Raw genomic sequence first — 25,796 nt, forward strand, 5'->3', positions numbered from 1 at the left:
GAGCTGTGGGGACTGGGTATTCCAGATGTGCTAGCGGCCATCTAGCAGCCCATGTCCCCAGCTCTATGCACAAAATCATGGTGACAGGTTCCCTTTAAATTCAAATGAATCACATATTCACATGCATGATGCATCACTTACTTTTAGAGTCACTGACTGTAGTCGCACAGACTGGAGTGGCACGACCAACGGCACACACACGGCAGGACTGTCACTGGACTGGAGAGACCAGGCACTGACTCCACTGAGGACTGGAATGAAGGAGTGACTGACTGTGAGCCGGTTCCTCTCTGGCCCTCAGACTGGTTTTGGGCAGTCACTCAGTCAGCAGTATATCAGATTTAGATAGCGCCTCTGACTGGCGCCAGTGCGGCCGGCGGGACCACTCACTCCATAGTCCTAGTCCCACTCCCTCCACAGCAGGTACCCCCCCTTCACACCGGCCCCCCCCGGCTGGCCCCGCCCCCTCCACCGCCTGAGTCCGCCTCCTGAGTCCTCCCACCCAGTCCCTCTAGTTAGTAGGAGGCGGAGCCGGAGGAAATTCATTCCTTTCCTGCACTGCAGTCTGCGGCGCTGGTGCCAGCCTGGCTCGTGGCTCCGCCTCCGCTACGCCCCCGTTCCGGCCCCCTCCACCGCGTCCGCCTACCTCATGTTCTCCAGGACTCCAGACACTCCTTAAGTTGTGCGGCAGCCGGCAGTGCTACAGCCTACTTCCCCCAGGGCCCCAGCCAGGCCCGAGCCGCGGACCGCCCACGCCCCGCCCACTACACTGGGCGGGCGGTCGGGCGGTCGGGCCTGGCTGCCTGTGAGTGTGAGTGTATTAATAAAAATAAAAAAAATTATGCGGTCCGGACGGGCCCCCAGTGGCGTAGGGCCCCATAGCCACTGCTATGGTTGCTATGGCGATCCCTGCGCCACTGTCTACTATAGTGGATACTGTCGATATCTTTTAACGACACACACACAAACATTAAATGAAATAGATTAAATATACCCGAGCGAAGCCGGGTCCTTCAGCTAGTATATATATATAATAGAAATATATCCAAATATTATATTCACATTTCTGTAAGTGCCCCATACTTATTTGAGACTATTAAAATTCCCTTGGGTCTGAAATGTTGAATCGTGAGGTGAATATATATGTGAGGCTCTATCCCACACAAGTGTGGGGGAATCGAATCAAACTCCTCCATCTACACCAGACTTTGTGTTCAACACTTGTTCACAGCTTGCCCAGTAATTTATAGCTCTGCCCAGTTGTGTGTATAATATGTACTGTGAATACTACATACAATTTCTATTTATTTCCAATCATAAATTGTATTTGTCTAATGACTTGTATATAGCTCCTGGGCCACCTCACTTAGTTACTGAGTCAGAGTGTAGGCTAACTACTCAATCAAGTTCAGGGATGTATGATGTTCTTCTTGTCTTGATCTCATGAACTAATAACACTCCCTCTGTTTGATCATTCTTTAGATAGCTTTAGTAGTAGGCTTTGAGATTCTCATGATCTAAAGTATTAAGGGGGTCATTTATTAAACAGAAATATGCCTATATTAGACATATTTATGGTGCAGATTACAGTGCAAAGGTCCTTTGCAACGCAATCTGTGACTTTTCCCTGCTCACGCCAAGTCTAAAAAAGTGGGCGTGGAGTGGGCTGGGAAGGGGACGGGCCGATCATAGCGAAGGCCAAATTCTTTATTATTAAATATTAGCTTAGCGTATCTTAAAATGTGTTCACTGTGGTGCGTAGAACATTAAAATAAGCACAAAAGGAGTCCATTGTGTTACCAAACTAGAGATTGCGACAACTGTAGTAAAACCTGTGCAGCATAGAATCATTTCCATCTAACCGTTTCCCTGGCTGAGCCTCCCCTACATCTGGGAGACATTAATAAGACCTACCTCACAGTTTGAGAAGCATTGATCTAAGATTCCCAAGAATGAAAAATATCCAAGATTTCTGCACAGTACATTTTCATTTTTTACTCCCAACCTTCCAGAAACCATCACTTTTTTATACTTTCTAATGACACCATTTAATTCTGCATACAATGAAGTGGGAAGCAGGAAAAAAATCCAAATCAGGTGTAATTGGGAAAAAAATTCAGTTGTACAGTAGTTTAATGGGTTTAGTTTTTACTGTGTTCCCTATGCGGTAGGTTATGGCGCCTGCTTTGCTCCAGAGCAGGCGCCATCTAAAAGAGACGACATCTGTACATGTACAATGCATGTTGTCAAGGGATTAAAATGGGGATGAGGGTGCTTTTGTCTTTTTATTTTTTATATTTTTAAAAACATTTTTTGTTAAACTTATTTTTATTCCACCTAAGACTTTAACATGTGATCGTCTGATCCCTTCTCTTATAGACTGCAGGCTAATGATTAACTATTGCAAACAACAGTATTTACTATGAGATTTATTATGTTCCTATCAAGCCCTCTCTATGACAGGCATCAATCTTTAGAGGGCCCGAATAGCTCCCAGAAACTGACCTCTTAAAGGGAACCTGTCACTGGGATTTTGTGTATAGAGCTGAGGACATGGGTTGCTGGATGGCCGCTAGCACATACGCAATACCCAGGCCCCATAGCTCTGTGTGCTTTTATTTTGTAAAAAAAACAATTTGATACATATGCAAATTAACCTGAGATGAGTCCAGTATGAAGAAGCCCAGCACCGCCCCGCATCCTCAGAATCTCCTCCTTGCTCCCTGACGTCAGAAAGCTAGAGCGCCGTAATCTCGCAATGCGCAAGCTAGCGCATGCGCAGTGTCATCATAGTGTTCCTTCCCTGTGCTGGCATCAGCCTCAGGGAACAAACTGCGCATGCGCTAGCTCGCGCATCGCGAGATTATGGCACTCTAGCTTTCTGACGTCGGGGAGCAAGAAGGAGATTCTGAGGATGCGGGGCGGTGCTGGGCTCCTTCATGCTGGACTCCTTCATGCTGGACTCATCTCAGGGATAGGACTCATCTCAGGTTAATTTGCATATGTATAAAATAGTTTTTTTTACACAATAAAAGCACACAGAGCTATGGGGAATGGGTATTGCGGATGGGCTAGCGGCCATCTAGCAACCCATGTCCTTAGCTCTATACCCAAAATCCCAGAGACAGGTTCCCTTTAAATGCCGTGGTCAAAATTGATCGAAATTGATATAGTACTTGTTATATATACAATATACTATTGTCATTGTCATAAGTGATGGTTCAGCATTGCTACAACTTGATGCCATAGCAAAGACTGTATAACTGGTAGTGAAAGGGATTTTAAAGGACTCAAAAACATGGCTGCTTTCTTTTTCCTTGGACACAGGTATTTCTAATTCCCTTTTCACCTTGGATTAAGAGCCATAGTCTCTTAAGACTTCTTCTCTTTTGACCCTATTCTGCACCTTGCCGACCTTGTAATAGTAATGAATAGTTCCTGCTCCACCCCATACTATTACTGCAAAGGGACTGTGAGGGCATATGAGCTGGAACTGCAGCATGTGTCAACAGGTGTCAGATTTAATAACAAAAGTATGTAGATAGGATATCCCAGGGTGCAAAAAGTATCTCTTTACCATCACCTACTGGATTGGATTTTTGCGCCCTGGGATATCCTATCTACATACTTTTGTATCTCATCACTTCTTGGAGACCTCAGGTATCCCCGACAAGAAGTCATCCCTATACGGCTGCAGATCCATCATCAAATCGTGATTCCGGTATACGTCTTGAAAAGCTTTCACTAGAGTTGTGCCTACAGGTAGCACAACCACCAAAGGTGAGCCTTGTATTGGAACCATTTATTTTACCTGTTTACAAACGGTATTACCCTATGGTGCGCCCTGTTTTATCTTTAACAGCATAAAGATTTAACAGACATGCTTGTGCAATGGCCACGATCAGAGTTAACTCCCATCCCAGCTGTGTAAACCCTTAAATGCCTTGGTCAATACTGGGCATGGCACTTAAATGGTTTTACAGAGGGAAGCCCATCGACACCTCCATGACATGATTGAATGTTGCCTATGGGTTGCCAGGGCTCAAATTCATACCCCCAAGGTCTGCCATGTAGTGGAGCCCAATAGGCGACCAACCATAACCCATTGAAATACGGAGGTTTTCAAGTCCCCTACTAGGAATTAAATAATGAAAGTGTTTAGAAAAAGAGTAATAAAAGCTATATTTAACTAGTAGAAGAAAAAAATGCCAAATAGCTGTTTTTTGTTCATCCTGCCTCCCAAAACAGGAATAAAAAATAGAGTAATTAGGAATTTGCACTTACCCAAAAATGTTAACAAGTAAAAGTACAAGTCATAATTCAAAAGAAAACACAACATGGGTAATAAATGTATGACTGCTGGGGGTCACATTCACTTCTATGGGACTGACTGAGATAACTGAGTGCTGGGGACTCAAGGACCCCTGTTCCCAGGATTGCTGGGGGTCTGACCGCTGGGACATTTTAACCTATCCTGTGGGTAGATTAAAACGTTCTTTAGGAGAAAAACCTATTCAAGGCACAAACTGTCAAATCTTTGGAAATATGGCTTAGTAGCTAAAAAATGTTAGGGACCTCTGCTTTAACACTTCAACATTGTAATGTCTGACTGTCTAAAATACCATATTCTGTTATTGTTATAGATAATCTGCCATTATAACATTTTGCTGTTAGACAAATATAACTGCTATGCCTACTTGATCAACCTGCACTAAGGGGTTAAAGACCAGAAATCATTTATCTGGATATGGTACATTTTATTTTCACAGTACTTTATGTGGCAGATGACCAGTGATATCAGTATGTCAGTACCTGCAGAATGCTGAGGATCGCCTCCTGGGTGTCTGCATCTGTAGTAACACTGAAGAATGATGACGCCTCTTGCTGCTGCTGGATCTGGTAGAACATGTCTGTGTTCTCACCGACATCCGCATCCTCTGCTTTTACACGACCAATCACTGAGCCCGGAGGAGCAGTCTCCATTACACTAAACCGATAAAGCTCTTAAAAGAAGAAGAGATTGTAGATTTTAGGGATTGCATTCTCATTAAAAAGTTTCTTAAAGTGGTTCCTCAGCTGAAATGAAGCTTTTACAAATATCTGATTAATATGGCATATTTGTCAACAGTTCTGAATTTGCAGGGACAGTCCCTGCAAATTCAGGCTGTCTTGGGCCAAAAATTGGCAGGGCTTGTAAAAGCCATGCCCACAAATGAGCATTACCACCTGGGTTTAAGGCATTCCCAGGTAGGGGTTCGGGGGACTCCCTGAGTTTTCCAAATTCAATGAGGTGGGACGACGAATCCGTCGAATCCATGAATCCCTCAAATTTTGCTGGATTCGTGGACTCGAATCCCGACGTAATTTCCGAAATTCGAATCCAACGAATCCAGCAACAACGTCACATCCCCGCGCCACGTCCCTGTGCCTCCCGAGACGCCTGCCATTTCCTCAGTGGCGTCGCCAAGGGGGGGGGGGCCAGAGGGGCCACGGCCCCCCCTTCATCACGCTGTGCCCCCCCAACTGAAATGTGCCCCTATTCATTTTGACCGCTCACAGGAGTGTACATTTCTTCTAAAAACTGTAACCGATATCCTCTGACCTGGTCCTGCAGTAACTTTAACTTTAAATCAGCGCTTGCTCAGTAACAACTAACAGGTAGTGTGGGCGGCTCACCTGCTCCTCCCACTAGGCGGCGCAGGCACATGAAGTCACTGTGAGCGCCGCCCGCTGTAGCCTGGCCCTGTTACCGAAGCTAGCTGAGGAGTGGTGTAAGGTACTAGTAGAGATGAGCGGACGCTTATTTAAAGTTAAAGTTACTGCAGGATATGGATTACAGTTTAGAAATGTGACTGTCAAATGTACACTTCTGTGAGCGGTAGGGAGGGGGATCTGTGGATGACACTGTTATGGGGTGGGATCTGTGGATGACACTGTTATAAGGAGGGGGATCTGTGGATGAAACTGTTATGGGGTGGGATCTGTGGATGACACTGTTATATGTACAGAGTTAAGATGCTCTATTAACAAAATCTTAATTTTCTCTGTCTTCCGTCAGGCATGGAACTGAGGGGCTCCTTATCTCTGCTTTCTGACATTATAAACATTCATTATAGCTCAATCCATATCTTACTGATAAGAATGTGGCTTAAATAAGTGTTTATGTCCTCTCAGTAATTTAGAAACAAAGGTCATTAGATGACAGGCACAAAGTGAAAGTAGGATGCACTCAATGCTGAAAGTAGCCTTACACAATGCTGTATTAAACGTGAGTGCTGCTTGCTTCCATCTACGTTGAATCGCCAGTTATTGATTCCTGGTGGAAACCTGGAAGCTGTCCTATTTTCTCTACATTGCACACATATCTTTGGACTATAACTTGAACTATAGTTTTTTTTCTTCTCGTTTACTTACTCTGGGGGAACCTAGGTGGGTTGTCATTGACATCAGTGATCACGATGGTGACTGTGGTTGACCCAGAGAGCCCTCCCAGCTGTCCAGCCATATCTGTGGCCTGTATCACAAGGTCATATCGGTCCCGAGACTCCCGGTCAAGGTCTGATACTGCTGTACGGATAACACCTGGGACAAAAAGAACACATCAATTATCAATAATAATCAGAATAATATTATAGTGTTATAATACTGTAATTTAATATAATGTAATAAAAGTCAAATGTAGATCACTCAACCTCCCTGGTGTCTGGACCTACAGGCCTGGCTTCTAGGCAGAAAGATCCGTATAGATAAGCATCCAACATTTGATTATCCTCCAGTCCTTTATTTTACAAAAGACACATCTTAGAAAATATAAGATGAGCAAATTACCCCTCATTTCGAAGTCTTAGTTATAGCATTGAGTGTAGACATGCTCAAAACGCGCAAGTGGTAAATTGTGAAGCTTATATTTTCTGCTATGTGTCTTCTATGAAATAAAGGGCTGGATTGTAATTCACTGCTGGACACTTACCTTCCGCAGTATGTCATTTAATACTTTTTCTAAATTTCAAGACGAAAAACAGAACAGACTGCCTGTAGATATGTTTCCACATAAATATTGGAGCTCTCTGGGAATAATAGAGAAGATGAACATATGAAATACTCACTTTTTTCAGTATAATCTATTGGTGGTTTCATCACTAAATTACATTTTTTGGAATCATGCTTCCAGTATCTCCTGAGTTTACAAGGAATACATATAGAAGGACTATTATTTGAAGATACCCTGCATTCACATTATACAGGGTAGCTTGGTTAAAGAATGCTTATTTAGGTTTCTATAAATGAATTCCTTATCCGAAGGTCGGTTTCCGATGGATGCAATATGGCCACATTATATTGTCTGTATGATAACCACAAGACCTAAATCCCTCATAGTTCTTCTGTACCAAAACGCAGATCTTCATGGAACCCTTTGATGATCTAACTGGTTCCAGCAGAACCATATTATGACAACGTGAAAGCAGCCTTAGATGAACTCCATGGAAACAATTAGATGAATGCTTGTAGCAGCCATCCCTTTGCACATGTTCCATTCACATACTCATATATACAGTATATAAAAATGTATACAAAACCACCTCTAACTTCAAGCATCAGATCCGAGGACCTGCTTGGTAAGAATGAATCTTTTTTAGTAGCTACTTGCATTCCCCATGTAATAACAATTCTAGAGCATACCTTCTTAAAAAATCTGTATTGTGCCATTCCTTTGTTGTCCCTGCTAGAAGTTACAAATGAATTACTAGCAGTTTGCAATGAAGGTCCAGATGGGTGTTACCAGTTGGGGGTGTTACGGTCTGACGCAAACAGCACTGAGTGGATAGTATCCGCCTGTGCAGGGACACGTCCCCAACTGGCAACTGGAGCTTCATTGCATACTGCTAGCAATTCACTCATACCTTCTAGCAGGAATAATAAAATAATGGCACAACATAGAGTCAGAAGAATAGATGCCCCATAGTTGTTACTACATGGGGGATGCAAGTGTAACACCCCGGAGGGGTGTTACCACTCCTGCACCCTGCTACTATATTTTATTGTCTAACCTAAATGTAATCTTTGTATTTGTTTTCAGGTACTCTACATGGTGCAATGATAATATTTCTATGCAACTGTTATGTTCATGTAATATGCCTGGTTCACCAGCAGGTGGCAGCACAAATGGCAGAGTTATAGTTAGAGAGAATGGAACTTACCGTTCCATTCTCCCCCCTTTGGGCAGAAGTGGGCTAGTCCTGCTTCCTGCCAGAGGGTGGGGCAGAGGTTTCTAGTTAGTTCTAGACAGGAGGAGTGCGAGCAGGGGCACACTCAGACATGCCTACACCAGCCAGAGCACCCTAAGCTCTGCTGGCCATGAAGAAAGATGTCTGGAAGCCATAAGGGCCAGAGGAATAGTTCTTCAGCCACCATAAGATAAATCAGCAAGAGTTCTTTGGCTGAAGATAAGTCAGGAGGGGAATAGCAGTCAACGGCACCCCATCCAAGGATACCAGAACAGTTCTAAAGTATAGAAACCAGACTTAAGCAGAATTTAGTGCAGCTTAAAGGGCTTCTGTCACCCCCCAAAAGTCATTTTTCATTTTTGGGGTAATTAAAATCCTTATAGTGCGATTATTCAATATATAGTGATCTTACCCTTATCTGTTGTCTATTTTCTTTAAAAACCGCACTTTTATAATATGTTAATTACCTGGCTACCAGTAAGTAGGGCGGTTGCTTGCTGGTAGCCGCCGCATCCTCCTTTCAAAAAAACGCCCCCTCCTCTTGTTGATTGACAGGGCCAGCGAGCGCTCTCCTACTCTGGCTGGCCCTCTCTGCGTTCTAAATCTCGTGCCTGCACCGTACTGGTCTTCAGTCGGCGCAGGCGCACTGATAGGAGGACGCTTGCTCGGCCGCTCCTTCCTCAGTGCGCCTGCACCGATGACGTCACATCTACACCCGGCACAGGCGCATTGAGGAAGGAGCGGCCAAACGAGCGTCCTCCTATCAGTGCGCCTGCGCCAACTGAAGACTGGTAAAGCGCAGGTGCGAGATTTAGAACGCAGACAGGGCCAGCCAGAGGAGGAGAGCGCTCGCTGGCCCTGTCAATCAACAAGAGGAGGGGGCGTTTTTTTGAAAGGAGGATGCGGCGGCTACCAGCAAGCAACCGCCCTACTTGCTGGTAGCGAGGTAATTAACATATTATAAAAGTGCGGTTTTTAACCACCTCAGCCCCCAGTGCTTAAGCACCCTGAAAGACCAGGCCACTTTTTACACTTCTGACCTACACTACTTTCACCGTTTATTGCTCGGTCATGCAACTTACCACCCAAATGAATTTTACCTCCTTTTCTTCTCACTAATAGAGCTTTCATTTGGTGGTATTTCATTGCTGCTGACATTTTTACTTTTTTTGTTATTAATCGAAATGTAACGATTTTTTTGCAAAAAAATGACATTTTTCACTTTCAGTTGTAAAATTTTGCAAAAAAAAAATGAGATCCATATATAAATTTTGCTCTAAATTTATTGTTCTACATGTCCTTGATAAAAAAAAAATGTTTGGGTAAAAAAAAAATGGTTTGGGTAAAAGTTATAGCGTTTACAAACTATGGTACAAAAATGTGAATTTCCGCTTTTTGAAGCAGCTCTGACTTTCTGAGCACCTGTCATGTTTCCTGAGGTTCTACAATGGCCAGACAGTACAAACACCCCACAAATGACCCCATTTCGGAAAGTAGACACCCTAAGGTATTCGCTGATGGGTATAGTGAGTTCATATAACTTTTTATTTTTTGTCACAAGTTAGCGGAAAATGATGATTTTTTTTTTTTTTTCTTACAAAGTCTCATATTCCACTAACTTGTGACAAAAAATAAAAACTTCCATGAACTCACTATGCCCATCAGCGAATACCTTGGGATGTCTTCTTTCCAAAATGGGGTCACTTGTGGGGTAGTTATACTGCCCTGGCATTCTAGGGGCCCAAATGTGTGGTAAGGAGTTTGAAATAAAATTCTGTAAAAAATGGCTGGTGAAATCCAAAAGGTGCTCTTTGGAATGTGGGCCCCTTTGCCCACCTAGGCTGCAAAAAAGTGTCACACATCTGGTATCTCCGTATTTAGGAGAAGTTGGGGAATGTGTTTTGGGGTGTCATTTTACATATACCCATGCTGGGTGAGAGAAATATCTTGGCAAAAGACAACTTTGTATAAAAAAATGGTAAAAGTTGTCTTTTGCCAAGATATTTCTCTCACCCAGCATGGGTATATGTAAAATGACACCCCAAAACACATTCCCCAACTTCTCCTGAATACGGAGATACCAGATGTGTGACACTTTTTTGCAGCCTAGGTGGGCAAAGGGGCCCATATTCCAAAGAGCACCTTTCGGATTTCACTGGTCATTTTTTTACAGAATTTGATTTCAAACTCCTTACCACACATTTGGGCCCCTAGAATTCCAGGGCAGTATAACTACCCCACAAGTGACCCAATTTTGGAAAGAAGACACCCCAAGGTATTCGCTGATGGGCATAGTGAGTTCATGGAAGTTTTTATTTTTTGTCACAAGTTAGTGAAATATGAGACTTTGTAAGAAAAAAATAAAAAAAAATAAATCATCATTTTCCACTAACTTGTGACAAAAAATAAAAAATTCTAGGAACTCGCCATGCCCCTCACGGAATACCTTGTGGTGTCTTCTTTCAAAAATGGGGTCACTTGTGGGGTAGTTATACTGCACTGGCATTTTCCAGGGGCCCTAATGTGTGGTAAGTAGGTAAATGACCTGTGAAATCCGAAAGGTGCTCTTTGGAATGTGGGCCCCTTTGCCCACCTAGGCTGCAAAAAAGTGTCACACATCTGGTATCTCCGTATTCAGGAGAAGTTGGGGAATGTGTTTTGGGGTGTCATTTTACATATACCTATGCTGGGTGAGAGAAATATCTTGGCAAAAGACAACTTTGTATAAAAAAATGGTAAAAGTTGTCTTTTGCCAAGATATTTCTCTCACCCAGCATGGGTATATGTAAAATGACACCCCAAAACACATTCCCCAACTTCTCCTGAATACGGAGATACCAGATGTGTGACACTTTTTTGCAGCCTAGGTGGGCAAAGGGGCCCATATTCCAAAGAGCACCTTTCGGATTTCACTGGTCATTTTTTACAGAATTAGATTTCAAACTCCTTACCACACATTTGGGCCCCTAGAATGCCAGGGCAGTATAACTACCCCACAAGTGACCCCATTTTGGAAAGAAGACACCCCAAGGTATTCGCTGATGGGCATAGTGAGTTCATGGAAGTTTTTATTTTTTGTCACAAGTTAGTGGAATATGAGACTTTGTAAGAAAAAAATAAAAAAGAAAAAATCATCATTTTCCACTAATTTGTGACAAAAAATAAAAAATTCTAGGAACTCGCCATGCCCCTCACGGAATACCTTGGGGTGTCTTCTTTCCAAAATGGGGTCACTTGTGGGGTAGTTATACTGCCCTGGCATTTTCCAGGGGCCCTAATGTGTGGTAAGTAGGTAAATGACCTGTGAAATCCTAAAGGTGGTCTTTGGAATGTGGGCCCCTTTGCCCACCTAGGCTGCAAAAAAGGGTCACACATCTGGTATCGCCGTATTCAGGAGAAGTTGGGGAATGTGTTTTGGGGTGTCATTTTACATATACCTATGCTGGGTGAGAGACACTTTTTTGCAGCCTAGATGCACAAAGGGGCCCACATTCCTTTTAGGAGGGCATTTTTAGACATTTGGATACCAGACTTCTTCTCACGCTTTGGGGCCCCTAGAATGCCAGGGCAGTATAAATACCCCACATGTGACCCCATTTTGGAAAGAAGACACCCCAAGGTATTCAATGAGGGGCATGGCGAGTTCATCGAAATTTTTTTTTTGGCACAAGTTAGCGGAAATTGATATTTTTTATTTTTTTCTCACAAAGTCTCCCTTTCCGCTAACTTGGGACAAAAATTTCAATCTTTCATGGACTCAATATGCCCCTCACGGAATACCTTGGGGTGTCTTCTTTCCGAAATGGGGTCACATGTGGGGTATTTATACTGCCCTGGCATTCTAGGGGCCCTAAAGCGTGAGAAGAAATCTGGAATATAAATGTCTAAAAAATTTTACGCATTTGGATTCCGTGAGGGGTATGGTGAGTTCATGTGAGATTTTATTTTTTGACACAAGTTAGTGGAATATGAGACTTTGTAAGAAAAAAAAAAAATAATTCCGCTAACTTGGGCCAAAAAAATGTCTGAATGGAACCTTACAGGAGGGTGATCAATGACAGGGGGTGATCAATGACAGGGGGGTGATCAATGACAGGGGGGTGATCAGAGAGTCTATATGGGGTGATCACCCCCCTGTCATTGATCACATTGATCACCCCCCTGTAAGGCTCCATTCAGATGTCCGTATGTGTTTTGCGGATCCGATCCATGTATCCGTGGATCCGTAAAAATCATACGGACATCTGAATGCAGCCTGACAGGGGGGTGATCAATGACAGGGGGGTGATCAGGGAGTCTATATGGGGTGATCACCCCCCCTGGAAGGCTCCAGGGAGATGCCTGTATGTGTTTTGCGGATCCGATCCATCTATCAGTGGATCCGTAAAAATCATGCGGACATCTGAATGGAGCTTTATAGGGGGGTGATCAATGACAGGGGTGTAATCAATGACAGGGGGGTGATCAGGGAGTCTATATGGGGTGATCACCACCGTCATTGATCACGCCCCTGTAAGGCTCCATTCAGACGTCCGTATGCGTTTTACGGATCCGATCCATCTATCAGTGCATCCGTAAAAATCATGCGGACATCTGAATGGAGCTTTACAGGGGGTTGATCAATGACAGGGGGGTAATCAATGACAGGGGGGTGATCAGGGAGTCTATATGGGGTGATCAGGGGTGATCAAGGGTGATCAAGGGTGAATAAGGGGTTAATAAGTGACAGGGGGGGGGGTGTAGTGTAGTGGTGCTTGGTGCAACATATTACTGAGCTACCTGTGTCCTCTGGTGGTCGATCCAAACAAAGGGGACCACCAGAGGACCAGGTAGCAGGTATATTAGACGCTGTTATCAAAACAGCGTGTAATATACCTGTTAGGGGTTAAAAAAAACACATCTCCAGCCTGCCAGCGAACGATCGCCGCTGGCAGGCTGGAGATCCACTCTCTTACCTTCCGTACCTGTGAACGCGCGCGCCTGTCTGCGCGCGTTCACAGGAAATCTCGGCTTGCGCGAGATGACGCATATATGCGTGACTATGCGCAGGGCTGCAACCTCCGGAACGCGAATCTGCGTTAGGCGGTCCGGAGTTGGTTAAAGAAAATAGACAACAGATAAGGGTAAGAGCACTATATATTGAATAATCGCACTATAAGGATTTTAATTAGCCCAAAAATGAAAAATGACTTTTGGGGGGTGACAGAAGCCCTTTAAGGAAAGAAAGCAAAGTGTTTAGTCAAGCCGGTCAGTACAGCAGAGGAAGGGAGCAAGCAGAGTTATTGAAGAAGCCTGACAGTTTAAGATTGTTTTGGATGAACGTTTTCTGAAGTAAAGCTGCTGTTCAATTACATATAAGGTCTGGACTCAATCTTTCTTTTATCCCTCAATTATCTTCCCCTTTTTATTGCTTCGAAGCCAAAGCCTGGGGTCCAGTAGTATCCAGGTAGGAGCACCGTGACACACAATAGGAGACGTTTGGGCTGCACTACACCATTCCTACTACACCTGGGACGCGATAGAGGGCCCCTGGGGGGGCGTCGCCAGGTGCACAAGTAGTTGCTGACACAGGCATGTCAGGAGAGGTAACAGGTCCTCTAGGTGTGAGCATACAAAGTGCACATGGTTTATTTATTAGTACAGAGTCCCTTGAAGTTTCACATGGTAAAGTTTACTGTTAATTCCATTTAATACACAAGATTTCAAATAATGAGCAAATAAAATAAAAAAAACCCGGGTTGCAATCATGGAAGAATTACGTCTTGAGAATTAGAACATGCCATGTCGGAGCTTTTTAAGCAAACACATTTTCAGCTCGGCAAAAGCTTTCGGAGCATTTAACAGCTAATGATTAAACGCAACGATTGAAGCGCTCAAAGTATATTTCATACTCTGACAGTCCATTTCAGTTCAACTAAGAAACAGCAGCCGAGAGTGAATAAAGCTCTTGGGGTGACAGGGCTAGCAAAAATAACACTGTATCCTATAGCGGAACTTTTTACATGCGCCTTTGGAGATGGAAAAAGCTGTGGCAATGTTCCAGATGCCCTATGATGAATGCTATTCCGCTTTGTTATGCTGCACTTATACAACTTTCTCACCAGGGACCTCTACAGGAAGGAAAAGCAAGATCTTAAGATAAATTTTTTTTTATTGACCTGCATGTATTTTTTGGATAAAAATGATTGTTTTTTGTCACTGAGTTCTATTAGAAATTTTCAACTGTTTGGCGCCTGCATCTTCTGTTTATCACAATGAATAGCATGATGATGGCTCTGTCATATCAGATCAGCTTTGCAGAACATCAGTTCTTGTGGTCAGTGGGGGTCCTGGCAGCCTGACCACCACCGATCTGGTGGTTGTCCCCTGTCCTGTGGATGGGAGGTGGTTGCATATAGCCAGAATTCCCTTAAATAACTTTGCTGTCCCCCACATTTTGTCTTCATATCTTTGCATGGAATGGGCTAGGCGTATCAAACCCACAAGGAGATGTGAACCACAGTAATCATTTGAATCTTGGCATATTGTTCACCATTGTCTTTTGTCTATTATTAGCTAATAAAGATCTTTCATGACAATAAAAAAAACTGATTTAATCATTATTGAGCTTAGAAAAACCCACCAAAGAGAGAAGAGGGACTGGAGATCAAACCATCAGACAAGCTTTCTGACAAGGTTGTTTGTGGATGGAATTCTGCAGCTTGCCATGTACCGTGAGACATTAAACCTTTAGAAGCCAACCTTTCATTTTTCCTTTTAGTTTTTTAGTTTAGCCCAAAACTCTTTAATTTAAGTAAGAGAGTTCCACCAAAGGTGTCCATAGTCATCCTCTGCCTTCCTCTCTTGTTAGACATTCATACAAATACTGTTTATTAGGAAATTGCTTAAACAGCAATTCCCTACTAAAATGTTTTTTATCAGAACATCTCTTTAGTGGTGGGTGTCAATCCATCATAAAATAATGGAATGCTTTAAAGGTAGAGTTTGCAAATCCTTCGGCAAAGCTGCTTTTTACAACAGTCTGTAATTTGTGAAGGAGATCCACTGACATACAGGCAGGTCTTCTTGGATGACCCCATGTAGTGAAAAGCGAGTCATTCTTATAATCAAAATATATTAGGGAACTGTAGTTTTACAGATTTCTGCTACCACTGCTTACACAGAAATATCAGAATCTCTTTGTCCTTGACCTCCATTATCGAAAGCATAACAGAGCCTAGAAGTCTTAACGTGTAACACTGAACATTTTGCTTGAAGAGTTTGCAGAATAAGGGCTCATTCACACAACAAATTGCGGACCCGCAAAACACTGACAGCCCATTATAAAAATGCCTATTCTTGTCCGCAAAACGGATCTATAATTTTTGCTGGGCCACGGAACGGAGCAACGGATGCGGACAGCACACAGAGTGCTGTCTGCATCTTTTGCGGCCCCATTGAAGTGAATGGGTCCGCACCCGAGCAGCAAAAAATGCAGCTCGGATGCGGAACCGAACCACGTTCGTGTGAATGAGCCCTAAGACAAACTTTTAGAAATTATCTTAGGTGTCCTCCTAAATTCAACTGCATCTCTGTCCTTGTATGAATATAGGGCAGTATTTTATGCTGCACTGTGGCATTTGGTTTTGCTGGGGCTGTATTTTGTGCTGCACTACGGTACTATAGTTCTTTGGATTTGTTCTGTCCAGTATCTCAAAAGCAGGTAGATATTTTCCACAAATCATTGAGTTAGGCTACATGAATGCGAACCTTGTTTGTTTCAGTGTCCGTTCCGTTTTTTTTTGTGGATAGGATGCAGACCCATTTATTTCAATGGGTCCACAAAAAATGCAGACAGCACACCGCGTGCTATCAGCATCCGTTCGGTAGCACCGCAAAAAAAAAACCGTCCTATTCTTGTCCGTTTTAGGCATTGTTACAATGGATCCCCCCAAAAAAACGGATGGCAATTTGCAGACCGCAAAACACATACGGTCGTGTGCATGTAGCCTAATATAATCCTCTCTCTCTGACATGAAATCAGATTAAACCTTTCCTGTTTTTGGTCAATTAGGATTACCATAATTATTATTATTTGCCAAATGCCAAAATAATGAGAGAGAGAATGTTTTAAGGCATTTTTATTACTTTCTGCAAAGTCAAAAGTTTACATACATTAATATTTGGTACCATTGCCCTTAAACTGTACGACTTGGGTCAAAGGTTTTGGATAGCCTTCCACAAGCTTCTCACAATAGTTGGTTGGAATTTGGGCCCATTCCTCCTGACAAAACTGGTGTAACTGAGCCATGTTTGTTGGTCGCCTTGCTCGCACCTGCCTTTTCAGCTTTGCCCATAAATTTTCAATAGGATTGAGATCAGGGCTTTGTGATGACCACTCCAAAATATTGACTTTGTTATCCTTAAGCCACTTTGGAACCAGTTTGGCAGTATGCTTCGGGTCATTGTCCATTTGGAAGACCCATTTCCGCCCAAGTTTTAACTTTCTGGCTGATGTCTTGAGATGTTGCTTAAGTATTTCCACATAATCTTCTGTCCTCATGATGCCATCTATTTTGTGAAGTGCACCAGTCCCTCCTGCAGCAAAACAACCCCACAACATGATGCTGCCACTCCCGTGTTTCACAGTTTGGATGGGGTTATTAGGCTTCCAAGCTTCTCCCTTTTTTCTCCAAACGTAACGATGGTCATTATGGCCAAAAAGTTAAATTTTAGTTTTGTCAGACCACAGGACATGCTTCCGTCATCATCTTCACAAGGTCTTTTGCTTTTGTTCTTGGGTTGATATGCACATGTCGGACCAAAGCACGTTCATCTCTGGGACACAGAACCCATCTCCTTCCTGAGCGGTATGATGGCTGGACATTCCAATCTTGTTTGTACTTGCATATAATTGTTTGTACAGATGAACGAGGCACCTTCAGGTATTTTGAAATTGCACCCAAGGTTGAGCCAGACTTGTGCAAGTCCACAATTCTCTTCCTGATATCTTGGCTGATTTCTATAGTCTTTCCAATGATGCTACACAAAGAACCAGTGTGTTTCAGGTGTACATTTAAATACATCCACAGGTGTGTCTCTAATTAACTCAGATGTTGCCAACAAACCTAGCAGAAGCTTCCAAATACATGACATCATCACATGGGAAGTCCAGAATTGTTTAAAAGCATAGTAATCTTAGTGTATGTAAACTTTTGACATTGCAGAAAGTAATAAAAATGCGTTAAAACATTCTCTCTCTCATTATTCTGACATTTGGCAAATAATAATAATTATGGTAATCCTAATTAACCAAAAACAAGAAAGGTTTATTCTGATTTCATGTCAGATAGTGAGAAAAACATGCATATGTGTCTTTTTATATAGTGTATGTAAACTTCTGGTTTCAACTGTATGCATAATACACTAATCAGCAGTAACAGATATTCTCGAAAACCTACACTATATACACTATACACATTCGTTGTGAGTTAAACCCTAAAGTCCCTGCAAATGAGTATTGACGCACATTCAAGATTTATTGCAGTTCAAAGATCAGGGTTCTGCTTTCATTAGGATTTTAATAGAGTACCAGATTACTTCAGCCGGTGGTGCTGTTGGATTGGCATCTACAGAAGAAGTTTCTTGGGTAACCTGGTACTCTACATTTAAAGCCAAGATTCTCCTAACATGATGAACCTTTAGGACCATACAGTACTATGGAACAAATTTTGAATGTCTTCCTAGTCAAAAGCCTCAGCAGACCACTGATTTCTGTCATAGTATAATCTATATCCAATACTTTCTGCATGATACAGCTACTTAATCTTTAGGCAGGATGCTGAATCTCCTTAAAGAGACCAGTCCTGTATGAAGACAACAAATATGCGAGGAGATATCTCCAAAGGAAGAGAACCATCTCGCCAGCTCCAACTATTGGAAGTGGCTCCCTATGAGTCAAGATCTAACTTTTTGATAAGTCTTGGGATTTGACAAGGGAATATAGTCAATCCAGATATCTATCTTTAGACAGCTGTTTCAGGGTGTTTGCCCCTCATCAGTACAGAGTAAGATTCTGGCTGACTCAGTGCAATGCCTTCAAAGCTGCTTAGGCAGGGCGCTGAATCTCCCTAAAGAGACCAGTCCTGTATGGAGACTTACTGGAATTATCCGTGGTATTTAGAGTTATTGGCAATGCTCTATGGGAAACAAATATGCAAAGAGATATTTCCCAAGAAAGAGATCCATCTCACCAGCGCCACCTATTGGAAGTGGCTACCTATAACTATGGAGTATTTCTAGATTAAAAAGGATACATAAAATTAAAAAAACTTGATTACTTTGGTCCAAAAACAGTGGCACACTTGTCCACAGGTTGTATGTGGTATGACAGCTAAACCCTATTCACTTTAATGTGGCTGAGCGTAAATACAACACACTACCTATGAAAACTGGTGGTGCTGTTTGTGGAAGAAAGTTGCTTTGTTTCCCTTATTCTGGACAACACCTTTAAGACCAAACAAGGATGTGTCTTCAAGGGTTTAAAAAGATGCATCAGTTTTTGTTAACCAATGACCAATTGAAGTGACGCAAGGACAGCAGGTCATCGCTGTGCCCAGTGATTGGCTGCAACAGTGTCAAACCGGATGTTGATAGCGGTGAACCCGAACACTGTAGTAGTGATGGGGAGCAAAGGAGCCCAGACACAGAAGCGGGAAAGAGGGTACGTATGTTTCTCTCCTTTGGTCTGGTTATGAGGGAGAAACTGTTAAAAGACACACAGAAAATGAACAATGCCTTCAACAGTCTTACTTTTAGAGTGAATGTGGGCCAGTGTACCAAAACAAGATGCTTGATACAAAAGTTAGGAGAGCATGAAGGAAATGAAAGAATTACAATTGTTAGTTGATGTTTCTGATTAGAAGCTTTAAAACATTCTACACTTAAAATTGACATGTGAAAAACCTCTGGACTTTATAAGTGTAAGCAATCAAGTGCAACTTTTTATGGCAATTACTCCGTGGGTGTATTTGTTGGACATGCTAATGTATTTCTTATTGGCATAACCTTCACTTCATTTTCGATGCCACGTACTACAGAATTTAAAATGCGTCTTGCATCTACACATGGTGGAAGCACCTACTTTATTCCTTTTTTTTGTTGTTAAACATAATGAATGACTTTTATAAAAGGTCACCTGTGCATATAAGGTGATAACATCCATATCCTGTACTGTTCACTGCTAGATATCTATTATGTTTACAGTGTAAGAACCTGAACGATGGTGAGTCCGCTGCTGTGTGATTGATGGCTCTATCTAAGGTCTTGTGCCATAGTGCTGTGTAGGGATAACACTGAACACAGTACTATCGGCATTTTAATAATCACATTCACACATGGTGATGACAACAGTACTGCAGGTTATGACAAGTGATCCCTTAGCTGAAAGGAAAGGTGCACACACAGCAGCAAGTAGCTTTCCCTCTTCATGTATGGACAAATCTCTTAAATAATGGTTATTACAGTTTGTCTTCTAAAACGTCTCTCGAGAGTGAAGAAACCATGCACATTTCTAACACAATGTATATTAGTGAGTTGTTTTTTTTACCAAGCCCCTGAGGAGCTGGTGCAGAGGATGGGAGTGGTAGCGGTCCAGATGAGATGTTGTGTCACTGTGTACTCCCTAAGGCCATTGCCCATGGGGATTGGTGCAATGTCAAGGTGATTTAAAGACTCAGGCCAGAAGTAAAAGAATAAAAGTCTCTCTTTACTCAGTAAATTTTTTAACTTGTAGTACATTCAGCAGTAGTTTGGACAAAGTGTCATTTCTGTCCCCAGATGATGAGGTATGGTGGCTGGATAAGTGCCAATTAATGGCACCTCTGTGCTTTCTTGCAGATGACTCTTCCTTGAACGTCTGGATAACAGCTGTTAGCTGGATATAGGTGTCCACTGTGTAATGCAGGCTTTGAGTTGCTCTGATCTGGGAGTAATGTAGGTAATGGGTGTCTGAGCCATAGTCCCTCACCTGCAGCAGGGCCTGTAAAGCTGTGGTTTGCTGGTCACTCTGCTTACTAAGAACACTATAGCCTTTCAGGAAAGTTGTCACTTGGGAATCCTTCACTCCCTCAGTAGGATATAGTGCTGGTCCCCAAGACCCTTGGAGTAGGAGCTCTTGCATGTGCATCCTTCTTCCTCACCATCTAAACTAGAACTCTCCCTCCTGGCAGGAAGTAGGTCCAGCCCACTCCCACTAAGAGGAGAGGAACAGGGTCCCAGCCAACCATACTATGTCTCGATGGTGTACAATACATTGCATAACAATAGGAACAAAACAAGTATTTGCAGATACCCCCATGTTTAGGGTACTGAAATTGCTGTCCACTATATTCGATTTGCTAGAACCAAGACAACCACTTTAAGATTAAAGTGTACCTAAACTTTTTCAGCAGACTTTTCAGTGTAAGCTGACACACATGAATACATGAGTGGTAGCACTATATCTGACCATTATATGATGTCTCTGGATTTTTTTTTAAGCAGTTTTGTCCTTTGCATGCTTATTCCCAGTGGTCTCTAAACTGGTGGGTGGAGATTATCTTTAATGATCACCATATAGGACATTATAGAGAAATATTGAGCAGTACAGATGTAAATAAAGCACTTGCGAGGAGATAACACTATAAGCTGCTGAATCATGTCTGTCTCTCTGTACTTCCTTCCTCCATAGACTTCTATGGGATGAATGTAATCTGACTCTTCAGTGAGCAGGCAGCCCAACTTGATTTTAACAATGTAGATTTCTCACAGATTTCGTAGAGAAAGACAGTTTAGAAATGGTGGGCAGTTGATAACTGAAGAACCAGGCATTTTTCTATTGTAAAATGTTAAAAAGTTTGTTCTTTTTACCCATACTATTGATGTATGCAAAGTTGTGACTGTTGAAATCTGGCCATACACCTTAAATTGCTGTAAGGCAAATGGTTGTTCAGCCGAAAGCTATTCTTCCTCACCACTCTCCCCATGTTTTCAATAGGGTGAGAAGCATAAACAGCTGTCAGAACCTCTATTGGTAGCTTATCTGTGGGGGATCTGACACCTGGGATCCCCGCTGATCAGCTGTTTGAGGAGGACGCAGCGCTCCAGTGAGTGCTTACTAAGCCATTGGAGAGCGGCTATGCTTGGTCTTTCAGCTCAGCCCCACTTGAATGGGACAGAGTTGCGCCTACACCGTGTGAACGATGATCATGACATCACTGGCCTAGGATTAGGCCAAGACGCTCACCAGAGCACTGCAGTTGCTTCAACTAGTCGATCAGCAGGGGTCCTGAGTGTTGGGCTCCTGACAATCAAATATTGATGACCTATCCTGAGGGTAGTGGAAAAAGGTAGGTTCAGGAGCAGCACTGCATACGGCTTATGCAGAGCAATGGTGGAAATCATGCAACAGCTGGGCAGGAGACCACAGATCCAACGCGGTCCACAAGTAAATGGCAAAGGCTACAAAGGCTTGACAAAGGCTACACTTAGCCGAAACGTTGCCACTGTTTGTACACTATGCTGTGAAGTTTTCGATAATAAAGAAGAACCTGCTGGATATGCTGCTGTGGCCTTCTATCTTTACTATCCTGAGGGTAGGTCATCAATGTTAGAATCTTCGAAATCTCCTTTAATGAACCACTTCACTCACATTTTAGAAATAGGACTTTATAGCTGTCTGAAGGCCACTTCAAGGGGCACAGTTAAATGTTAATAGTGTATCAAAAAGTACTAAGATAAACGGGGTTATCAGGGTAACAGGATTTTTTAAAAAAAAGGAAATAAATGATTTTTCGTGACTATGTCCATATGGTATATGTTTACCATTACAGTTTTTAGAACATGCTTTCTATGGCAGCTTTTGTCAGATTTACTGTACTCGTGTAAGGCTGCTACTTTTGTTGTCAAAAATGCTTATCTTAGCGACTAAAGTTTGTAATTAAGGGCGAAGTGATTGTCAGAATGTAGTACTGAGCTGTGATGTAGTCCTATAGTGCTGATGAGGGCTTTTCCTATGATCCTTTACAAGCATCCATGACAGCTCCCTACTGTAGATTGATGGGCATCAATAGTTAGTGAACATGATGTGGTAATGAAGAAGTTGTAGTAAAAAGCCTTTAAGACTTAAGTGCGTAACTGGCCGGTTACTACAAGCATTTTGTAAATTCATCATTCATCATAATTTATGGTCACAATAAACGTAATCAACATGAATGTTGTAGAAATAGGAGATAGAAGGTATGCAAATTAGCTCTTTGCTTGCTTTGTCTTTGATGCCACCAGATGTAAGTCAATATTCGAGCCTTTAAAAAGGCCTTGAGACATGACAAGGTTAATATTTAAGCCAGCAACTCATCTGCAGACATCTGTTTCAAGCTGATTGCCCCTCATCGGTGCAGAGAATGGAGTACTGGCTTAACTGGGTGAGAGGTCTAGGTCAGGATTTGGAGGGTCTTAATTTGTGTGGGGAGGCCATAGAAATATAAGCAAACTCTTCCACATAGTGAGAACTCAAACATAGAAACATAAAAGATGAGGGTAGAAAAAGACTCCCTGGTATATATAGTAAGCCCTTATATTATTTCCTGCATGGTTTATTTTAAGATATCTATCGATCTATCTATCGATCACATAATACTTTCTGACATTGCTTCTGATCTTCCCCCACAACAGATTGTAACCCCTTGTTCTCGTGTTTAGTTCCCTATTAAAAAAAAATAAATTCCTCCCGAATCTTATTAAAACCTTTGGCCTATTTAAAGGTTTTTGATCATTTCCAAACCAAGGAAACGCTTGGGGTTCTAGAGAGCAGATCGGCACTGCTGGCCACAAGCAGTTGGCTGAAAAAAGTAGAAAGGTATGCAAATGAGTTCTTAACAAGTTCTGCCTCTAATGCCACCAGATATAAGGCAGCTATTCTATGAGTCAATGTTCAACCATTTAAATAGGTCTATGACTCGGATATTAAATAAGCCAGCACCTCATCTGCAGACAGCTGTTTCGGGGTGATTGCCCCTCATCGGTGCAGAGCAGAGCTGGCTTAACTGGGTGAGAGGCCTAAATCAGGATTTGGTGGGTACTATCTCTAAGTCTCGGCATTAGGAGACTTATAGGCCATACATGCTCATCTGAAATTATCAGAAGAAAGGGATGCAAATTAGCTTTTAACAAGCTCTGTCTCTAATGCCACCAGATCTAAGGGGCTCTCTCCCCAAGTAGTACCCCCCAAATCCTGATTTAGGACTCTCACCTAGTTAAACCACAGAGGCAATCACCCCCCGAAACAGCTGTCTGCAGATGAGATGCTGGCTTATTTAATATCAGTCATGTCTCAAGACCTATTTAAAGAGTCGAACACTGACTTATAGGATAGTTGCCTTACATCTGGTGGCATTAGAGGCAGAGCTTGTTAAAAGCTCATTTGCATCCCTTTCTTCCCAGAATTCCAGAGGAGCATGTATGGCCTTATAAGTCTCCTCACACTGATTAAGGCGCTCTCTCCCCAAGTTGAGATAGAACCCCCCCAAATTTTGAAAAATAAAAAATAAAAACAGACACACAAAAAAAGCAGTGGACATACTGGCTGTACAGCTGGTTCCACTGTACAGGGACCCAGTGGGGTAGGGGAACTTCCCAGCTGTAAGGCTACGTCTACACGCCGACATTTGTTGCGCGACATTTTGTTGCACTAATGTCGCGCGACAATTTTTATAATGGCAGTCTATGGTGTCGCACTGCAACATGCAACATGCTGCGACTGCGACGCAACAGTCGCAGAAAATCCATTCGAGATGGATTTTTCTGCGACTGTTGCATCGCAGTCGCAGCATGTTGCAGTGCGACACCATAGACTGCCATTATAAAAATTGTTGCGTGACATTAGTGCAACAAAATGTTGCACTAGAAATGTTGCAGTGTAGTTGTGCCCTATCTGTCTCGCAACTTATTGTCGCGCGACAAATGTCGTCGTGTAGACGTAGCCTAAAGCAGTAGCAGAAATTTAGTCATGTGATGATGATCACCAGACATAACTTTGCTTGGGTCCCCAGAAATGCCGAAATCACCTTATCACGTCACTATTTTCTCTTCTATCGCCTATTGTCTTTCTTTTGCTTTCGTTTCAAATTATGTTTCTTGATAAATGTGATTATTAATGTGGTATTACGGTCGTGGCAAGTTATTAATCCCTTAGCGACTGCCATACGGCTATCTACGTGCTAGCTGCACATACCCCGTGCAGCTAGCACGTGTATAGACGTCATGGCAGCTATTTAATCCAAGCGCTGCGAAACGCTGGGATTAAAGCTTCTGCCCCTGCACTGCTGCTGTCACGGACGGCATACAGTGCAGTAATGCCGGCAAGGGACCAATCAGAGTGGTCCCTTGCCAGCAATCAGTGTAAAAGTGCCTGTTCCAGGCTCTGATCTGCGCTCTGCATATCAGAGCCTGAAATCAGGTAATGTGTCCTGGTGCCCCCCGATCTGTGCCTCCTCCCCCCCCCCATGAGCGCTGCCTCCGCCATCTGTCCCCGCCAAACCCCCTCCCTGATCCATGCATCCTGCCCCCATTTGTGCCCCCTCCATGCTGGCCGTACCCGCCCCCTTCCAGCGCTGCCCCCATTTGTGCCCCCTGCCCCCATCTGTGCCCCCTGGCCCGATGCAGCCCCCTGCTCCGTTCCTGAGCCACTGCCATCAGCAGCGAGGGTCAGCTGTATGCAACCAGATGCTTTACACAGGCGTCCGGTGTTGCCATCTACAGGTAATCTGATAGTATTATACTTTGCAATGCAAGACTTGATAAAAAAAAAGTGAAAATAATAAAAGTAAAAATAAATAAATAAAAATGTAAATAAAAAAAAAGGAATTGCCTTTTCCTATAAAAAATAAAAAAATAAAAATAAAAATACACATATTAGGTATCACCGCGTCCATAACGACCGTCTCTATAAATATATCACATGATCGAACCGGTCCGATAAACACCATAAAAATTAAAATAAAAACAGTGTAAAAAAAAGCCATTTTTGTCACCTTACATCACAAAAAGTGCAACACTGAATTATCAAAGAGGCTTATGTCAAACAAAATGGAACCAATAAAATCGTCACATCATCCCGCAAAAAATGAGACCCTACATAAGAAAATCGCTCAAAAAATAAAAAGAACTATAGCTCTCAGAACATGGAGACACTAAAACATCATATTTTTTTATTTCAAATATGCTATTATTGTGTTAAAGTGAAATAAATAAAATAAAGTGTACATATTAGGTATCGCCGCGTCCATAACAACATGCTCGATAAAAATATCACATGACCTAACCCCTCAGGTGAACAGCGTAAAAAAATAAAAACAGTAACAAAAAAAGCAATTTTTGTCACCTTACATCACAGAAAGTGCAACACCAAGTGATCAAAGGCATTATGCCCCCCAAAATAGTACCAATCAAACCGTCACCTCATCCTGCAAAAAAATTATACCCTATTTAAGACAATCGCCGAAAAATAAAAAAAAAGCTATGGCTCTCAGACTATGGAAACACTAATACATCATT

General features: G+C 42.6%; 1 protein-coding gene across 1 annotated transcript in view; it reads right to left on the minus strand.

The window, feature by feature from the left end:
* The window catches only part of CDH22 (cadherin 22), a gene marked incomplete at its 5' end in the record, with an annotated part of 197,939 nt that overhangs the window by 26,495 nt on the left and 145,648 nt on the right, over window positions 1–25,796 (minus strand). The window contains 2 exons of the mRNA XM_040438494.1: window positions 4,813–5,003; window positions 6,415–6,582. Of these exons, the coding sequence (XP_040294428.1) occupies window positions 4,813–5,003; window positions 6,415–6,582 (359 nt within the window). The remainder of the gene's footprint in view (window positions 1–4,812; window positions 5,004–6,414; window positions 6,583–25,796) is intronic.

The sequence above is a fragment of the Bufo bufo genome, chromosome 6 (assembly GCF_905171765.1).
Source record: "Bufo bufo chromosome 6, aBufBuf1.1, whole genome shotgun sequence".
In the NCBI taxonomy this organism is placed as follows: Eukaryota; Metazoa; Chordata; class Amphibia; order Anura; family Bufonidae; genus Bufo; species Bufo bufo.